This window comes from Simochromis diagramma, unplaced genomic scaffold (assembly GCF_900408965.1).
Source record: "Simochromis diagramma unplaced genomic scaffold, fSimDia1.1 OVJJ01000685.1, whole genome shotgun sequence".
Taxonomy (NCBI): domain Eukaryota; kingdom Metazoa; phylum Chordata; class Actinopteri; order Cichliformes; family Cichlidae; genus Simochromis; species Simochromis diagramma.
The window spans coordinates 7,614,975-7,635,181 of record NW_024387477.1 but is presented as its reverse complement, the minus strand read 5'-3'; the positions used below and the strand labels follow the sequence as shown (position 1 = coordinate 7,635,181).

General features: G+C 41.3%; 1 protein-coding gene across 4 annotated transcripts in view; it reads right to left on the bottom strand.

Moving 5' to 3' along the window:
• The window catches only part of nlgn3a (neuroligin 3a), a 133,844-nt gene that overhangs the window by 77,916 nt on the left and 35,721 nt on the right, over positions 1 to 20,207 (bottom strand). For 2 of the 4 annotated variants that reach the window (XM_040016595.1, XM_040016597.1), the window contains 2 exons: positions 18,476 to 18,535; positions 9,305 to 9,454 (listed from right to left, as the gene is read on the bottom strand). In XM_040016595.1, coding sequence (XP_039872529.1) covers positions 9,305 to 9,454; positions 18,476 to 18,535 — 210 coding nt within the window. The remainder of the gene's footprint in view (positions 1 to 9,304; positions 9,455 to 18,475; positions 18,536 to 20,207) is intronic. The other 2 variants (XM_040016598.1, XM_040016599.1) reach the window with 1 other exon arrangement.

The window sequence follows — 20,207 nt, the reverse complement described above, 5'->3', positions numbered from 1 at the left end:
TACCTCACAAAGGCAAAAGTGTGAGGAAATTCATTTGCAGGTTTTGGCTTTTCGACTCTGCCATCAGTGTGTGAAAACAAAATTAGCCTTGATTGGTTTGCCTCCCTCAACAATGGACTAAATCTTTTTTATCAGGGAAGCCTGCAGCATTTAGAAATGACACACCCTGCATGCAATATGTACCAATTAAAGCCCAATTCTGTGCTTCAACCTAGGATGTATATTTCAAATGAAATGAATTACTTTTTTTTCCTTCTCACAACCAAAAAGCAATTTATTTAAAAAAAAAGTTAATAACATCACACATTTAAAAGAGCTGCGGTATCTTCCAAACTCATCACACACAAAGAAGAATCTCGGTCCTGCTGTGAAAATGCCATTTTACATAAATGCACCATTATTTCTATGGGCTTATTATTATTTCAGTCCTGCTCAGCATGATCCCCTTTTAGTTTTAATCAATATTTTTCAAGTTTGAAGCTACAGAGGAAACAACTTCTGGAAAAACATTGAGAAACAATAGGCTCCCCTCTTGGCCCTTTCTTGCAAAAGCCAGACGTTTGTAGCAGTGTGTCTAGTAAGAGCGGCTTAAGAGTTAATTTCCTGGCAGTGATTTGTAGGAGAGCAGCATCAACAAGCTGCTGCATACTGGAGCATGAAAACCATTACTTCAATCCCTCACTCCCTGACATTAATAGGATGAATAAATGTTTTTGTTCTCTGCTTAATTTGGATGGATTCATCCAAATGGCTATGAAAACAAGTAAATATCCATCTCAGCTCTCCTCCCGATAACAAAAGACAAAGAGGACTCACTCTGCCTTCTCTTTTTCTTCCACCTACTGTTGGAGAATTCCTCTCCTCTGTGCTGAGCTCATATATCAGATGCTAACCAAAATGACTGAGACTAGGAACATGTACTGAGGGAGCCCCGTGTTATGGGAAGGGTTTATTTTAAGTCAATAAACCACACAGGAGGTTGTCATGTTGAGTTTTACTCCGTAGTAACTCAGAAAGATTTTTTTTTTCCAGGGGGCGGGGTCCCAGACAAGGGATGTAACAAATGAGACGCAGCTAGACGGATTATATAATCGACGTGAACTAGTAGGTTTAAAAAATAATGATAAGGGTTCTGTTTAATCATAAAGAGCTAAAATAAAATTGTTGAAGCAAATACAGATTATTTTGCTTACACTTAATCACTTTACACGTCCGCACACTGAGTGGAAAGTCATCCAAGAAGCACAGAAGCAGCATTGGTCTAATATGCAATCTTAGCCTCTGCAAGATGCAAATGTAGTCTTTATGCTTATGTCTTTAATATAGCTGTCTATCTGTCTGTATGTTTTACTTTCACTTCACAACATTTTATTAGGGAGTTGCAGTTACTAATTATACGTTGCGCTTGTTAAAACCCCACGACAATGTCAGCAGCTCGGCATTGTATAAACGTTTTAAACAGAGCTCTTTTTCAATACAATAAAACTATAAAATGCATCTTATCCTGCAATTATAAATTTTCTTAGCTGTGTTGAGTTGGTGGTGCAGGTGTGGATGTCAAATGGCGAGAGCCATCCACATCTACAGCCAATTTAGAATCACCATTTAACCTAACAAGCCTGTTTTTGGACTTTGAGATTAAGCCTGGTGCATGAAAACTCCATGCAGAAAGGCTCCAGCCAACCAAGGACCTCTTTTTTCTGAGCACACAGTGCTAACCACAGCAAAGCCTGTTGCTGCAATGTATCTTATATGCAAATGGATATTATACAGTATAATAATAAATGTATAAATGATGTAACACTTAGAGAAGCATTTGTGGCTGCAAAGTACTTTCAGCGAGTATAAAAAAGGGCAACCGCTTTTATAGCACAGACAAGAAGTGCTCAGATGACATCGTGTAGTATTACTACTGAATCAACATCCAGCGGAGTACAGTGTTTGGGTCAGAAGGCCATGAGCACACTGGGTGCTTCACAACTCTCAGTGGAGCTCAGCAGTTATTCTGTAATGAAAAACGACTACACAAACTTGTGCAATGGACTATATTTTGCTCTGCAATATCGTTCACACACAGACACAAATATCCTCTGCTCCCCAAATCCCTGGCTGAATTACCAACAGTCACTATCTTTAGTTTAGGAGAGGGACAAAACAGAGAAAGACAGAGTCACTTACCACACACAGAATAACCCTGGCAATTCAGCAAATCAATGCTAAATCACCACACTGCCGCCTCAGTGCCGAGAGCGCTTTCACATACTCTCATGCTGTAGGCTGAGGTTATTGTGATTGGATCTAAAACTATACTTTTGAAGGCCTAAATAACTTCACTAGAGGTGACAGTCCAAAGCAGAGATGATTGTGAAGTAAAATGACTGTGATGGCAGAGATATGGAAGATAGAAATCAAAGGTCGCATATAAACCCCGTCAGAGGTGAAAGGCGTCTGCAAGTACGCGCCGTACTTGACCGTTCTCCTTTTCAGAGCATACGGCCGAGAGGATGAATCTCACCTTGGGTTTTGGCAAGAGAGGCGGCCTTTGTTAATTTTTAATGCATTTGGAAACTAGTAATTAAGCCCCCCCACACCAACCCCACCACCACCACCCCCAACAGACTGGGAAATTGACATGCTCTGGAGAGCCAGTGAGTAATTATATTTGTAAAGAGCAGTGATACAAGATACTCCCCTCTGACTGGGACTCATTACACATCATTAGAGAGGAGCAGCAACTAGGCACGTGCACGCGCGACACGTGCATGTGCGCCACCCCCTCTCCGAAAACCAACCTACACATACATGTGGGCATTTTGAGGCACACGCGCGCACGTCACTCTCTTTGTCACACACAAATACAGATCAATGAGAAGAAATCCAAACACTGGTCCTCTTTAGTAAACAAACACAGCTCCTTGAGCCTCTGACCCAAGCGAGTGTGATGAACGCTAACAGGACAGCACAGACGGTGTAAAACTCCAAGCTCGTTATCTCATCCGGCGATAATCGCACCGCGTGGGTCAATGTGTAAATAAAGATTAAATCTCAAATTATTTCTCGTTCATCTTAACAGCAAAAGGTTAAATCGTAAAAGTTTAAAAATGGGGCCTCAGAAGTATTGTGGTCCACCCTTTGAAGCAATAATTACCATTACAGCAGCGTAGGGCTAATAGCTACAGGGGGATGAGAGAACAGCACTGGAAGCTCAGAAGATTCCTCTTTAATTGGACCGGGTTTGATGGCAATTCAGCACATCATGGTATCTGAAATGAATCTGTACATCTCTCCTCCATCATGTTCATCTCTTCCTTTTTCCAGTACTTCACCTGAGTCTCAGTTTCTTTTTCTCTCTCTCTTTTTTTTTCTGTTTCACTTCAGCAGCTATTTGCATATCATAAAACCACATTTAATCCACTGTGGTCGCTCTTGTGGAAAACACCAAATGCATTAATCTAAATTTCATACACACTGAGCATCTCTCAATAATTTTTCTCCATTTGAGTAAAAACGGTCTAAAGAAAATGAAATTAAAGAAAAAAAACATAACAAAAGTATTAATTATCTCGGGTCTTGTTCACAAGTGGGGGCAGAGCAGAGGGGGAAACTGTCAGACAGGTTGAGTGGAAGACAGAACCCACTGTGGAGATGAAAATGACACCAGGCAATCCGAGTCACTCCTATGGTCACAAGCTATACAGTCGGTAATGATTAAAACAACAAGATCACATTTACAGCCAGGTGTCTGTGCTCAGTCTTAGACGCTCAGTGATTCAAAGCAGAATAGAGCCAATGCTCCTCTGAGCTCCCGGTTGAGGTGTTTCGGGCATGCCCTCCTGGGTGGAGACCCCTAAGGGAGGGAGACACATGACATGCCAGAAAGATTATGTCTGTTGGTTGGCTTGGTAATGCCTCACGTATACAAGCGGAGGAACAGGATGTGGTATCTGGACATCTCTGCTTAGACGCCTGCCCCTGTCACCCGGACCCGGATAAGCAGCAGAAAATGGATGGATCGATGAACGGATAAATAAAACATTCATCACTGACATTTAACATTGCTTGGTGCTGTTCAGTTTATTGAAATCTTGCTATTAAAATGTTTTTCCGCGTCTAAATGAAATCCTCTGAGCAGACGCATTAGTGGTGTCTGTTGTTGCCTAATAGTTTAAGTGTATTTTTTTCCTCTCTAAAATGATTTAAATATTCAGATTGTTGTGTGTATTTCAAAGGTGTTTACTGCATTATTAATGTACTATTCAGGCTGCCTAGGGACGGAGGGAGAGCTGTATTAGTGTCAGAAATTGTACTTTGAGTTGCCTTGTCTGTTTTCACTTTAAAAATCATCTCGTCTAATTCGCTCATCCCTTTAAGCAGCCTAATTAAAACAGCTTTCTTTTTTTATTTAATTTTAACAAAGCAAATATTTACCGTTTTAATGATTTATTTATTCTTCATTTATAGGTGTTGCGGTGGTTTAGTCGTCTCACAACGAGGAGACACAGGCCCGGCTGGAGCCTTTCTGTGTGGAGTTTGCACGTTTTCTATCAGAGTACTCTGGCTTCCTCCCACAGCTCAGAGACCTCCAATCCACGGCTGTAGGCGTAGGATGGTTTCCTGTCTCTACGTATTGGCCTTGCAATGCACTGGCCACCTGTACCCTGCCTTTTCGCCCTATCACAGCTCAAACAGACTCCCCCCACCCACCCATGTCAGATGACCATATATTATCTAGCTGTTAAAGCTTGCAGTTCACTGTATTCAAAACAAGCAGTTAATCCCCTCCATTTAATACAGTTTAGGGTAGATTAGGGCTGACACTGTTAACGACACTCATTTTCTATATAAAAATGCAAACAAATAGAAATAAAATCATGTAATTATGAATTCTCACACTCTGAGTATTACAATTTGTACTTTATGGCCGAATATATGCAGACAGCATAGTGTTAATTGGTCTGTCATGGTGCGATTTCTCTCTGGCCCTGGTTTTATTTGGTTTATATGAGTGTGTCGGTAATAACAGTTTAAAGCCGTACCGTAGGGAGATTATCAGGCCATGCTACAGTGATGGACATTATCGCTCAACTACATGCATCGCTTCTTCTCCGCTCATTGCTCAGAATGGCTGTTGGGGAGCTCACCAAGAGAGCTGCTTTGTGAACTGCATTTTGGAGTGTGTGCGTTTGTGCAAGCTGCCAAACAACATCAGTATATGTGTGTGGGGGTTGCTGTTGCTTTGTCCCAATGCCTGCACTCATAGTGTGTGCATGCGTGTGTGTTTTAATGTGGCCGGTAGTATGCGTGTGAATGTGCTCATGGGTGCTCACAAGTATTTGTATGTGGTGTATAAGGGTGTGTGTGCACGCATGTAGAATGACATTTACTGAAATGTGGCAGTGAGAGAAGAAACATCTGACTCATAATTGAAGTGCCATGAAAGAAATATGAACAAGAATCTGTATTGGGCTTACGTGCTCAGGTTTAACCAGGGGCAGGAGCATGAGGCAGCATGCTAAGCCAGTCCTCTGACTATCTTACCACCCCGAAGGCTGATTACAATGCTCAAAATGATACTTGGGGAAAAAAATGACAGAGGAAAACACACAGTATTCAAGGTGAGCAATCCTGATGATAAAATCGATAGGCCGTGGCTCTGTGATCTCCATCAAAAAGAGAGTCTAAGATGAATGCAGTTTCTGTGATTCAGCATCTGAATGTCCTGGAGGATAAAGCAGTCACCCTCCTGCTCTTAATGTGTTGGATTCTTTGAGCACCAAGGTGAGGCAGACAGTTTTTTTTAATATATAAAACCGGTGACATCCTATATTTTTACTGTTGAAAACAAGTGTCATGAAGGCTACTACGAGCAATCATGAATTGATCCTACTAACAATTTATTTGCCTGACAACCCAAATCATGATGTACTGTAGCTCAGTCGTTTTCATCCCACATGTCTGTTGCCCTTTTGAAAAATAAATCACATGTGACAGCTCATCACAGGTTGTAGAGCTGGGAGGAGTTTATTTTTCAACGACTGTTAACTGTTATAGGCATTCCCAAGCTACAACCTCATGAGCTGCTGATGGAGATGTTTTTTCTTTCCACAGTTTAAATTATGCAGTCTGAATGAAAGTATCACTATTAGAGACTTGATCAGATTCTCTGACCATTACACAGGTGGCTATGGAATTTTTAAAATTTTAATATACTGACTGATAGCATGTCTTGTGATGTGACTTTTTAAATGTTAACAGTGTGTTCAAGAGATCCGTGCTTCAGTTTGGAGAATGAAAGACAATGTTTCTTAGCACCAATCAAAGGTATCTATGGCTGTAACCATATATGTACATATGCACTCATACAGTTTAATGTACGTTCACACCAAAAGTGAAGCAAAGTTTCATTTCACCTCACCTTACCACATTAATTCAGTGTCAACCTGTGAATATTCAGCCCTAGCAGTCATGGGTATAAGGACTAGTGCAACCAATAAACAAGTTACAGTAACATATTCTCACAACTTACCATGAACTAGGGACGTTTCTGGCGATTTATTTGCTAGTTGTTTAAACAAGAGAAAAAAGTCAACACTAGTTGAATTGTACAGCTCCAGCTGCCCTCAAACAGACTCAGTAGTATCTCCCTTCATTTCCAGTTGTCCATCACTTTAGGAGAGAATCACAGTGGATTGGAGAAACCAGTGTGATGCAAATTGTTTACCAAAGTAGAAATACATTAATCTACATGATTAGCCTCTATCTGGACCACCCAGCAATTTATATATCAAATATGTATGAAGGATGACTTTTTACATTGTGCAATTGGGGTTGTTACTCAAAAAAGTAATTTATTACACATTACTTATTACTTTTCATAAAAGTAATACTGCACTCAACTTTGTTACTTTATGTTATTGTTACTGTACTTTGGTGTTACTCCATAAACTAACCTGAAAGGCATTGTCACATAATTAAAAGTCTATCCTGCAAATGTCTATCCTAATGAGGACACAGATGATCTCACTTTTAGTTTCTACATATGAACACAACACTTACAAAGTAAAAAAAAAAAAGGCTTTTGAGGCACTGTGATGCTACTGTAGAAACACATACAGGTGGAAATGGAGGTGACAAAGCTGCAAGCCTCACTGCTCAACACTGGCTTTGGTATTGGTTCAAATTCAGGGTCTGGCCGATGAGCTCAGGTGTTGCTAAAGCTACACTCAGTTTAAATGTGAATTTTAGATAGAAAGCACTTAGATGAAGAAAAAAGTCACACACATATTCAATGTATGAATGTTTGTGTGACTGAGTGAATGAGAGGTTGTACAAAGTCCTTAGAGTGGTTGAGTAGAGTAGAAAAGTGCTGTACAAAACCCAGTCTATTCACCATTTACTCTGGGTTCTTTGCTAGCTTTGTGTTAGCATGCTGTCTGTGCAGATGCTTGCCGGGAGCCACAGTTGTGTTAGCAGTGTAGCAGTTGGCTCCGTCCCGGACACAGTTTGCATTTCACAACAGCACTTTTGTCCTTTTGTGTAATAAAAATAAAAGTAATGTCTATATTTCCACTTCTCAAAAGCTGTAGATCGCTAAACCGTTTTCTTCCTCCCAGTATACGAGATGAAATCAGCTGACTGTAGCGCAAACATGCAGACAAAGAAAAAGATATTCATTTGTTTGTTTTTTCCTTCTATTCACAGTGTACAGATAAATATAGAGTATTTCCTAAATCTGAAAGTAATACCTAATTGTAACTGTAATGTAATTACTTATTTTAGTACAGTAATGTTACATTATTGCCTTACTGAAAAATATTTGGAATGTGTTACACCCAACACTAACCAAGCCTGCTAGCATTGGCTAGCATCCCAACCATCTGAAAACAGTCTCTTCTGGAGCCAAAAAGCTAATAAAGCAGAATAATGCCTATATCCACATCTTATATAAATAAATCCATAATTGCACATTGTTCTTCTCTAACTATAAATACATTCACCAAGCCATTTCCTCCTGAGTTGCATGCATTTATTATGATAATTCATTGGACAGTTTTTGTTTTTTTGTGAGTTAATCCTGCACACGCTACAGCAGCTCCGAAAGCTAATACACAAAATGCTCAGCTAAATGCAATCACGTGCTCTGCTACAGGCCAGCTCAGTGTGTAATGGCAACGGTTGCTAATGTTGTATAATGTTAGTGATCTTTAGATTTTGCTGTTTTACTGTGCTTTTGGTGTTTATCTGCATTGCTCAATCACTTCGTTCCAGCACCCCATGTTTGCCCCTTTTACTGGTGGTGACTAAGTTTCTCGGGCTTGTTTTAAATTGTGCCTGAAAATAAAATGTTTTTAAATATTCAGAGTACGTTGGAAGCAACTGGGTTTGGGCTGATAGGGCAGTGAAGTCTGAAAGCACTGAGGAAGACTGGGTTTTTGTCTTTTCATGGGATTTACTGACAATAGGAAACACAGAATAAAGCGGCTATATCCTTTATGCTAACAGCTGCCAACAAGTTCGATAAAATCTGAAGCAATATTCTAAAGAAATTCAGCAACATGGAAATTTCATTTTATATTCAAATTGTTTGTAGTCAGGCCACATCCACTCTAAATGTAAAAAAAAAAAAAATAAGTGAGGAGGGAAATCAACTGTGTCAGAGAGATGGATGGAAAAGGTACAAAGCTCGGGTAGTGCACTAACAAACTCCATTTTGTGTTGCTGCAGCTGTTTCCATGGAGCTCTCTGTCTCTCCTTTTTGCTCTCTCACTCTTTCTTTCTCAGCTTCTCCCTTCCCTCTCTCACTCTCTCTCTCTCTCACACACACACACACAGGCTTACACATACACACACATGCACAAGTGTCTGAAAGGGGATTCAGCTGCATGAGTCAATGCAACCAACCGCAACTCAGAGAGAACCTCTCTTTCTCTCCAGCGCACTCTTCCGCACTCCTCTATCCTTCCAGCATCACGCCCATCTTATCATTTTTTCTACTTCATTTCAATAATTTCTTAATTTATTCTAAACCCCAGTCACAACAACAAACCCACATTATGCAGCACACTCAATTACTGTGATTTTGATACATGAGCACTACATCAACAAGCCAGTCCATGTATTTACAGTCCTGCTTTTTTTTCTCTCTCTCTCTCTCTCTCTCTTTCAGCCTTATTTAGAGTGTATGTGGCAATCAGCAGAGCTCATTACTTCTAAGCTAGGTGCCCTGCAAAGCTGCCCCAGAAAATGTCCTTGAAGAATAAGGTGAAGGAAATAAAAAAAAACAGAGAGAGGAAAGGATGCTTACCGAGGACTCCAACACGGTAGTTGAGAGTGATAACGATGACATTTCCGTAGCTGGCCAGCACGCTCCCATCGATCATGTTGCCTGTCCCCTCCATGTAGGACCCTCCATGGATGTAGACCATCACGGGCTTGGCCCCAGTGTCTCGTATGTCTGCAAGAGCGGCCATCATTAACATATTCACAAAGCCGTCCATCCTCTCTGATCAAGGGTCAGCGCAGATTCAGATAAAGAAGTTATAGCACATAGTGGTCACAAACAGACAAGCTGACGATCACCTCCCAGATACCAGCTGTATTCATTCAGTCTTCTGGCCTACTAATGGAACTGGAAGCATTATTCTTTTCATATCAGCTGTACGAGAAACAAATGACTGTCCACGCTTTTTTTTGCAGTCCAGCTCTATTATAGCAATCAGCTATCTCATCTAAAAACGTGGTGAGTCATTTACTTCATATAAACCAAACTATTAGGCTTGTATTTGGTTTTGCATTGCCTCCCAGGAGGCAGACCCACTTCCTAATATAGACATGCAGGAAGCCATTAGGGAGAATAAAGAGAGAGGTACTCTGACACATCTCCTAAGCAGGGAGAAGCCTAATCTGGCCTGACAGTGATAGGGAAAACACACTGGCTAATTACACAATGCTACCTCGCGCCTCCTTTTTACACAGGCCTATCATGCCGCCACAATTTATTTGCACAGTCCTGCTTGGGATTGCAGGCAGTTAAAATTTCTGCTTCACTTTTGGCAAAATGCTGTTTATTTTATTCCTGGAGCAGTTTTTGATACCCAGCTGGAGCGACACTCCAGCCAGATAAAGCACATCCAGAGGTAGAGGGATGAAAAAAGCCTCTGTCTGAGGAATAGACTGAATTACTGACTGGCTAGCTAGAGCTGGGAGACAAGACAAGAAACTCTCATTTTCACTCGTGCTCCCCCCTGCATTCGGTGCAGCTTCTTGCCTTCCCCCTCCCTTGCTTTGTATCACTTTCACTCACAGACTCTCCCCTGTCTCTCTCCCTGTTTTTTCTCCCGCCTTCTCCCCGTCTCTGTCCAACTCCCTGCCTTTCTTTTTGTCCCCCCCACAAGCCCTGAGAATGGTGAGAATGAGAAGGAGCAGGAGTGCAAAAAGTGTGGATGACATCGGAACAGAGAGGGAGAAAGAAAAACACAGAGACTATAAGGAAGGAAGGAAAAAAGAAAGGAAAGGAATACAGATAGAAATGGAAAGGATATTAAGAAGAGAGCAGGAGAAATTAAAAAAAAGGAAAGAAAGCAATGGGCTCGGATTTAAAAGGATGGTATTGTATTCTGGTTGCTATGGTGACTGAGAGCCAAAATTCAAAATCCTCAAGAACAGCTAATCGCAGACCACATCCTGAACAGGCTAATCTGCATCGATCTGCAGGCGCTCCTCATCGTTATGCACCCCAACACATTAGCATGCTCAACACAGAAGACAACTACTTAGATGCATTTTGTCCAGACACCCTTTTTTTGTAAACCTCTATAAGAGAACTTAGCCTGTTTCTTTTTTTCTTTTTTACATTATTCCCTTGGTTATTCATGGCCCTGTTACATTTTAAAGCAAAGCAATAAGTTGTACTATATATGATGTGGCCTTATTTATGGATTCCTTTATCTTGCTGGTATCTGAGAAGGCTGCACAGTGAAATATGATTTATAGCTGACACTTCTCTGTACACACACTTATCTTAGACAAGAGGAGGAGGGGATGCATGGGGTGAGAAGGCATGAAAAGTACAGTCAGAGAAGGGAGGAGGAGGAGGAGGGGTTCAGAGAAGCAAAACGATATCCTACACAAGCTATTCAAAACAAATGGGCCACAGATACAAAGAGAATGGCAGAAAGGAAGAAGGAACAGGGGGCAGAAATAAGAAAAAAAAGAGATTAGTCATGTCAATGTTATCAGTCACCTCTTTTGTTGATTCACATCGTGTCTCCATGACAACAGTTAAATCCCTTTGGGAGAGCGATACAAAACATTCGAGCTCCATTTGTTCTAATCTATTCATTGAGTTGATCTGATGTGGGAGGTGTCACATAGATGTGATATACAGCTCTCACTCATCTGTTGTCAGAGGAAGATATGTACGCAACAGATCCCAATCGGATTCTGGTTTACAGTGAGAAATGATAATCCTTTACGGATACATCTGGGCCGATGACTAAGTCTTCTTAACCAATCAGATCGGAGTTTACTTGGTCACGGTTAATGGCCTAATCTAGTGAAGCAGGTGACTAAGTGGCTACCTCAAAATAAAAAGCTGCTTCCTGATTCACTGCTTCTCCGGGGGCAAACACATCATTACATCAACACACATATTCTTAGAATCAAAATTTAGCACAGAGCTGTGACGGAAAAGAAACAGAGATTTATTCATTAATGCACAGGCTGGTATATTTGCAATATGAACTCCATGCACAACAAGCTCAGAATATTACAGAAAGACAAAAACAAACTTGTGTTTTGGAGATGGGCAAAAAAACGTGATTGATGGCAATGTAGATGAAAGCTGATGTGCAATGAAGAATGAACTCAGCGGGGGGAGAAAAAAACTAATGTATGTACACTTTTGTCACATTTATTTTAATACGACGTGGTGTCATGCAGCAGCTACTACACAGTGACACTCATACACTCCCAGCACGTATTACACAAACAGCAAATAAATGTCTCACTGTGGGGAAAAAAAATTGCCTAATGAATGAATAAATCAAATGTTTTCCGTTTGGATGGTAGGTGCAGCCGGAGTTAAAAATATATAGCATGAGCTTTAAAAAGCAACTGAGGGGCACAACCTTTCATAGGTTGCCTCACAGTGGCTCTGGTCTGATTGGAGTGTCAGTGGGAGGCATAACTCAGGCCTGAGCTGAGCCCCTTAGTATTGCTGCTGCAAGCGAAACCCACCAGGAGGGTTTGGAGCACTCCTTCCTTTTTTCTGCAATCTTATTTTCTCTCACTACCTGTACCTCCACCTTTTTGTCCTTTTGCTTCTCACTCCAATGAAAGCAGTCAGTCATATATCTGACGTTAAGCGCCCCGGAACTGGCCTTGACACTCCGGACTAGGACAGGACAAAGGCAAGTGGAGATAAGTGTCGGTGGCATTCACTGTGTCAACACTTGGTGAAACATGGTGGCTGTCAGCGGCTATATGTGAGGGCTGAGGTTTGGGGGAACAGGTGACAATGTCCTGATGTGGCAGGACATGACACGCAGCCTACTGTAGTGCTCTTGTCAGGTCAAGCTTCACGGTCCACCCGTGATATGCCCATTACTGGCATGTTTGCATTTAAGAACGGGATATCGCGGATACATTTCGGGAGGATCTTTAAGAAAGCAACTACAAGAAACTATACAGTGGATTGTTTCATTGCCAGTGTCACTGGTGGTATTCTGAAAGTCACTGAATGTTTCCTAATATTCACTTTACACCGAAGCTAATGAACTAGCGCGGGTGGCTAGGCAATGGGAAAGATAAGACGCTCAAAAGAGTGAACACACAGAGACAAATTACAAATTTTCTATTTTGTGCTAAGAAAAGCCAGCTAAATGAGGAACATTTATAAAATTTGAAAAATTTAATAAATGTTGAGCCAGTAGGGCTTTTATAATCTGCTATAAGACAGGGATGGGAAGGGCTGGAGTCGAGCTGTCACAGTGTCATATTTTTCCCTTCATGACTATTGTGGATGAGAAAAAAAAGAAAAAGAAAACGCATGACAACCTAAATATCATCACAGCACCACATCAATAATGTCATCAGTCAACTTCATCAATAACTTTGTTTATTGTCTGTTGTCTTTTTTTGCAGAATAATGAAACTGACAATATACAGTCAGGTCCTTTTTTTGATACTTTTTTCCCTTTTTTGACTCTGTGCACCACCGCTGTGGTTTTAAAGCAAACAGTCAAGATTGTGACTGAAGTGCAGACTTTAAGCTTTAATTTAAGGGATTTAACAAATGTATTGCATTAACTGTTTAGGAATTACAGCAGTTTTTATACAGAGTCGCCTGTTTTCAAAGGCTCAAAATTAATTGGATGAACTAATATAATTTTAAATATGAGGATTGTTTTTAATATTTGGATCAAGAGCCTTTGTAGTCAGTGACTCCCTGAAGCCCGTGGACATCACCAAGTGCTGCGTTCCCTCTTTTAAGATGCTCTGCCAGGCCTTTACTGCAGCCTCCTTCGGCTGCTGCTTGTTTGTCGGTTCCTCTGCATTCAGTTTTGTATTCAATGACTTAAAAGCTGCTCTGTACTGGGTCGAGATCAAGTTACTGACTTAGCCACTGAAGAATTTCACATTTCGTTGTCTTGAGAAGCTCTTGGGTTTTGCAGTGTGCTTTGGGTCATTATGTATTTGCACTGTGAAGGGCTGTCTGATCATTTCTGCAGCATTTCTCAGGCTGAATCTGAGCAGAGAGGGCAGAACTGTATACTTCATCCTGCTACTTCCATCAGCAGTCACATCATCATAAACACTAGTGACCCGGTTCCAGTGGCAGCCAAACATGTCATTTCCATAATATTGTCTTTGAAGATGATGTGCTTTGCTTTGGATCATGAGCTGTTTCTCTTCTTCTCTGCACTTTCTCAAGTTAACCTTATCTTTTTTCTTTTTTTTTAGATATTTTCTGGGAAAGTCTAATCTGGTCCTCTTATTCTGGATTTTATTCTGGAAGGCATCTCTTGGTTGTATACAATGATACACTTACCTCCTAGAGAGGATTCCTGACTTGGCTAGATGTGGTGTAATTTCTTAACGTAGAAATATTTCTACAATCTTACAATCCCACTTGACCTTTTTGCCTGAAAGATCACAGTTAATGCGAACAATTAATTGAATATTTTTGTTAAACCCCTTGAATTAAAGATGAAAGTCTGCCCTTCAATCGCATTGTGGATTGAATATTTGCCAACTTTGAATCATTGTCCAAATATTTATGGACCTAACAGTGAGTGAACAGTAGTGAGACAGTCTGTAACCAAATTATTCCAATTATTAAAATATTTATGATATTGTCATATATGTATTAAAACACCTCTACGCTAGACTACGTGATTGCTCTCCATACATGATATGTCTAAGTAACTAAAATAAAATAAAATTAAAAAACTGAAACTAGGATAGAGTAAAAGGGAGAAGCTTGTGAGCGTGTGCGCCTCTATTAGGAACATTGACTACAGTAAACTTAATGGGAGGAATGACCTTTGTGTGAAGATGACATCTTGCTTCCTGGCTGCTGTGCATGTGTGTTAAATATGATGTTGGAAACAGGGTAGATAGAGTGTGTAAATGCATGAGGATAGAGAAATGAAACACAGGGATAGCCAGTGGCTGAGTTAAATGAAAAGAAAGACAGTGTGAAAAACCTACAAAGGCTATTAGCCAAAGCCCCCTACAGCTGGCCAGGATCTAGTTTAGAGGAGGAAAGCAGTAGAGGTGCTGTCATCCCTAAGACTCACAGACAGCTGTTTGCTGCCAGAATGAAAGAGAAGTAACCCTTTAGTCTTTCAATAAAGCCTGCTGTCCTTGACATGAGTTTAAGAGCTGGTGACTGTACAAACACACTGCAAGCTCGATGACAGCACACGAACAAACACACTGCAGCGCACAAACCCTTCAGACCTGCTCTGGCATTGTATGAGGAAAGAGTCAAAGTGCCTCTGTGAACTAATTCAAAGCCTTTCTCCACTCTATTCCTGACAATTTTTTCAAAAGAAGTCTGTTTTTACATGTTTTGCCTTCCCAATTATTTTGTGCCACTCAAGAGGAAAGGACAAAGAAAAAAATAAAGATGACAGTACCAGTCTGGCTCTCCTACCCTTTGAAATGGCTCAAATGATGCCCGTGTGGATCAGCCATTAGCAGCAATGCTTATCTTGGAAAGAAGCTGAGCAGTAGCATTCCAAAGATCTCTGCATAAATGGGCTTCAAGGGGCATGATTCCTCTTCTCTGCCACATCAGAGAGAATAGGATAGTGGCAGAATAGAGAAAATGGTGTGTGAATTGCCCCCACTGTCGATTTGCCACTCTCCAGGCTGCCTGAGCTGAGCTGAGGGCTTTGCTGGATAGGGATCCAGTCAGGCCTGTGCGATGGAATTAATGGTAATACCCAGGCAGGTGGAGCTCAGCTCTGCTCTCTGGCACAGCCCGAGCATCTCTAAGGGTGGGGGTAAGTCTGCGTGTATCTGCATGTGCTCGCTGTCTTCTTAAGTGTTTGCTTCTAGAGCTGGGCAGCAAGCAAGTTTGTGTGTGCACTGATTTAATGGATGCGAGCGTACATGTCTGAGTGTGTGCGAGCACACTCTCGGTGGAGGTATTCCTTCTGATTAGAGCTAAGTCTCAAAGCGCCAAAAGACAGAAACACACAGTTCTATTTTTCATCATTGGGATAGGGCTGAGGCAGCAGTGGCGCAAGACAGTCCATAGGTGGAGAGCAGACTGCTGCTTCTCACAGGCTATCACTAGGCGCTCTACCTCAGCACCATTGCTATGTTCCACCTGGAAGATTTAGCCCCTACATGGACTCGCTTACTCTATTTACATGCCCACCTTTATCTAACAACAGCAGGTAGGTGATTGAAAGCTTGCACTCCCCTTTACAGTGCAATAACACAGTCTGTAAAATTGAGTCTTGATTGTGGGCTGGTGTAAATCACAGCAACTTGGCCTCCATGCTTGTTTTGCAGGCGGGAGTGTTGTGCAGAATTTGAATGCACTTTGGGGGTGCCAGTGGGTTGACTGTTACTCAGACAGACAGATGGACACACAAAGGGACAGACAGCAAGACACAGGAAGGGATAAACAGGCAGATATGTTAAAAACATGGAGCCTTAGAAAGAAATACATCAATATAATAGTAGTGCAGTATAATATATTCCAGACTACATATTTCATTGCTCTTATCTCTTTGTCTCATTTGAATACTTTTACTGGCTGTTAGCCACCCTCTTTATTGTAAATTTATATATTACGATTCCATACGTTATATTTCTTTGGCAATAAAAGAAATTCTTTATTGTTCCAATATTTATTTTGATTTGACTTTGAGAACATGTCTGGAGGGGCTATAACAGGGAGGAGGGCAGTTCAGATATATTGTAGGGAGGAAGCAAATTAGGCCAGGATAGACAGACAGCCAACTGAGACCACATGGTAATGCTGGGAGGAACAGACTGAGAGATGGAGGGGGTTAGACAGGGAAAGCAGGCAAGACAGTAGCTCTCGCAACTGAATGAGAATGTGTGGATAAGATGTGCACCAGCTCAGCTCGGGTGAGAGTGCAAGTCATGCTCGTGTTGTGATTCTACTTGCCCTTTAACTTGAGTGCAAATGTCTAAATTTCACTGGTGATCCCTTGACTGTAGGCACAGTTTTTGGTAATAATAGCAGTGCTACCTGTGAGAGCAAATGTACGTAGGACTTACAAGGACTTTGTGGTTTGTGCACTTTACTCCTTCAGGGAGTAAAGTCTTTTCCTCCTGAGGCATCAGCTCTCTGCGGGGGGAATTACAGAGGAACAAAGAGGAGTCCCTGAACAGCGGTGTTCATATGTTGGGCCATGACAGTTCCACACATTCAGCGGAACAATAAAAATCTTCTGGATCATGTTTAGGGATTGATGGCCAACTCTGTCACACAGGCATTAGTTACAGTAGTGTTTCAGAGGCTCTGCTGGGACTGTATTGTACTTCTACGGTGATGCTCTGTAAATAGCATTAGTTGCGCTCAGTAAAGAATAGACTTGTCACATTTTCAGTGAGGCTAGTCTAGCACAACAGCTTGGAGACCAAGCCACTGTGTACGCATGCATAGACTTGCCAGACAAAGGGATCGGCACTTGTCAGCAATTTTAAACGGACTCAGGGCTGCATACTGTCACATGTGGGTTTGCTTGAAGGAAGAAGAACCTTCCACACGCACGCACATACGCACTCAGTCGAGCTGAAGACTGAAGGCAATTTGGCTTCGGTTGCAACAGCTCGCCCTGGGCTTGAATGAGGAAACACCTGTGTGTCAGAGTGGTGCTATGGCAACTCTTCCTGTTCTGTGATCAAGGCCAGCATGAGGCTCCTTTTTGAGAGAACAGCGCACTGAGCAAGGAGTGAGAAGAGACCCTATATCTGGAAAGAACCCAAAGCAGGATCGATCCAGTGCTCATTTTTTCAGTATCTAAGAGAAATGAGTGATAAGACATGGCGCTTTGGTGTGACGTTCAGTCCATACCATAGTCCTTAACATGTGCTAAAGTCCCAAAAAGCTTCCCTCCAGATTCAGTTGAATCGTTTTCACCAAATATACACATCATGCGCAAAGATCCAATCTGTCCAGAACAAACAAATGGAGCATAAAACAAAGGGTTTACCTTGATACCCGACATCATGCTCGCATCACCTGCCCTACTATGGCAAAGGAGAACAAGGGTGGGGCGATATCAAGGGTTTGATTTAGATTCAGACACTTAAGCCGTTTCTGTTGCAGCACAAGAATCGTCTCTCATTCTAATCTCAGCAGAGATCCACCCTGAGCCAGGAATATCCCAAGATAAATATGGAAAGCGAACAATGCGATTGCTGAGCAGCAACTTCCCATTTTTTACACCTCTCGCCTCTAATCCTCTCCAGCAGCACTCCTGAACTGCCGCTCCTCATCTAAATCTGCCGGCACTCCGGGTGAACAGTATGATATTACACTGCTGCTTCACTTTCCCTCTGTCATTATCGCCACCAATTCAGCTACTGGCCACACCTTAAAAGGGGGCTCTAACTACCGACTCTCCCCTTGTAATAACAGTTGCTCCAGTCCCTGTGTGAGATATTAAAATTATTCAACCCGAGCCTGGTTATCTAGACAGCTACTAGATCCCATCTGCCTCTAAAGCTAAACACTCCTTTCACTGACTGAATTCAGATGCTTAGGAACAAGAGCCTTCGCGTACACTCACATTCACACACATGCACTCTTTTTCACTACATTGCTCTACAGATTGAAATGTGACAGGGGTGCTTGATGATTGCATTTGGAATTGGAACAAAAAAACAAAAGAAAACAAAACAAAAAATCCATAAATGATCAGAAAACAGTGTCATTTTTGTAAGAAAATCATGCACCATCTTTGATCACCATGGAAAATACCTTCATCTTCATCACCGTCGTTATCCGATAAATCCTCGCCCTGTTTTTTTGCATGGGTCCCTGTTATTGAAGCAGGGAGAGACATAGAGAGGTACAGGGAAATTCAAAATAGCATGTTTGGAAAAATAGAGATGGGAAGAGAGGCATTTCAAAAAGTACACACGAATTACAACAGTGCTGATTTAAATACATTCCCACCACACAATTTTCATTTTGCACAGAGAGCATATACAATCGCAGGACTACAAACATAAAAAAAAAAACAACCTTACAATGAGGAAAAAAACAAACATTTCTATCTTACAGAATTATATATGAACACAACTTCACTGCTACTATAACATGTATCTGTAGCAGAGTCATACACCACTGACATTTTCAGAAAATCCATTTAAAATTTATCAGGAAAAACAACCCAAGCCTATTTATGTGAGTTACTTTTTTCTAGTCTGTTGGAGAAGCGAACAGATACACCAACTCATTCAGTTTTTGTTTTCTTTTTATGTTGATCTTTGGAGGATTTTGTGCATTTAAACACTGTAGGAGACTCTAGGAAGTCTCCTTGGTATTAATTTGTAACTTGATAACAGAAAAATGATACTTGAGCACAAGAAAATCAGGAAGCTTTTTGAAAGGAAATGTTTTAAACTACAAATGCAATTTCTCCAGAGCTGCTGAGATCTGAATAAATCCTAACAATGCATCATGCATGCAATTGGTCTGTCTGTCTCTTTGCCCAAAAGAGTCGCTAATATCTTGTCCTTGTGCTGTGTTTTGCAGTAGTACATAAATGTAGTCCCCTGGGTCTGCAAGCTATATCTTCACCTACCATTTCCCATAAGCATTTGACATCCTTGTCATTTTTTGTTGTTCACCAGCAGCACAGTCTAAGGATATCAGCAGTGATTAGTCAACAGGGCAATCCATCAAAACCATCCATTTAGTAGTCAATCATCCTCTCACAAGCTTTTAAACATATTGGGAATATAAATAAAATAGAAAAGTCTTTTCTAATCTTTTCTATTTTTTTTATAAACCTTGCAGATCTTTGGTGATGCCCTGATCCGTTATCTTGATGCCTGTTCAGGTGCGCTCCTCTTCTGTACTCACTACAGCAACTCCTAATGCTTTTATTGACCTTGGGCATTTCCTCCAGTGAAAGACCAGAATGAATACAAATTGATAACAAAATATAATAGGCTGATTGACATTGAATTAACAGAACCATTCATTATTCGAAGAAGATGACTTATTTGAATAATGCTTTTGCAGGAGTGATAAGCTTGAGCCTTGCGTGAAACAAATGCCACATCTTCTAACATCAATTTGCAGGCAATGAACATGATTTCACGGGGAATTTTTGGTCTCTGCCCATGTAATCCTTTTTTTTTATTCTCATGACCTTGGAGGAAATTGAGGTGGGGACCATGAAATGTGCTGTAGATTCCCGATCAGTAGGGAAGATCCCAGTAAGCACAGAGGTTCCAAACAGTAATGGCACAGCAGACAAAAGTGGATGCACTCAGACCACGAGACTCAGCGAATGTTAAAGCGTGAACCTCTCAATCCTCTATTTGCTGTAACGGAGAGTTTACAGTATTAGGAAACTTTTTCTAACGTTCATGCCGAAAACGCAGTCAGTCTGGTGGACTCGGACTTGAACGCTATAACTCACAGAAGTCAGAAGCAATGTGGACCTCATCGATACTGGTTAAACAGGCTCTATTTGAAT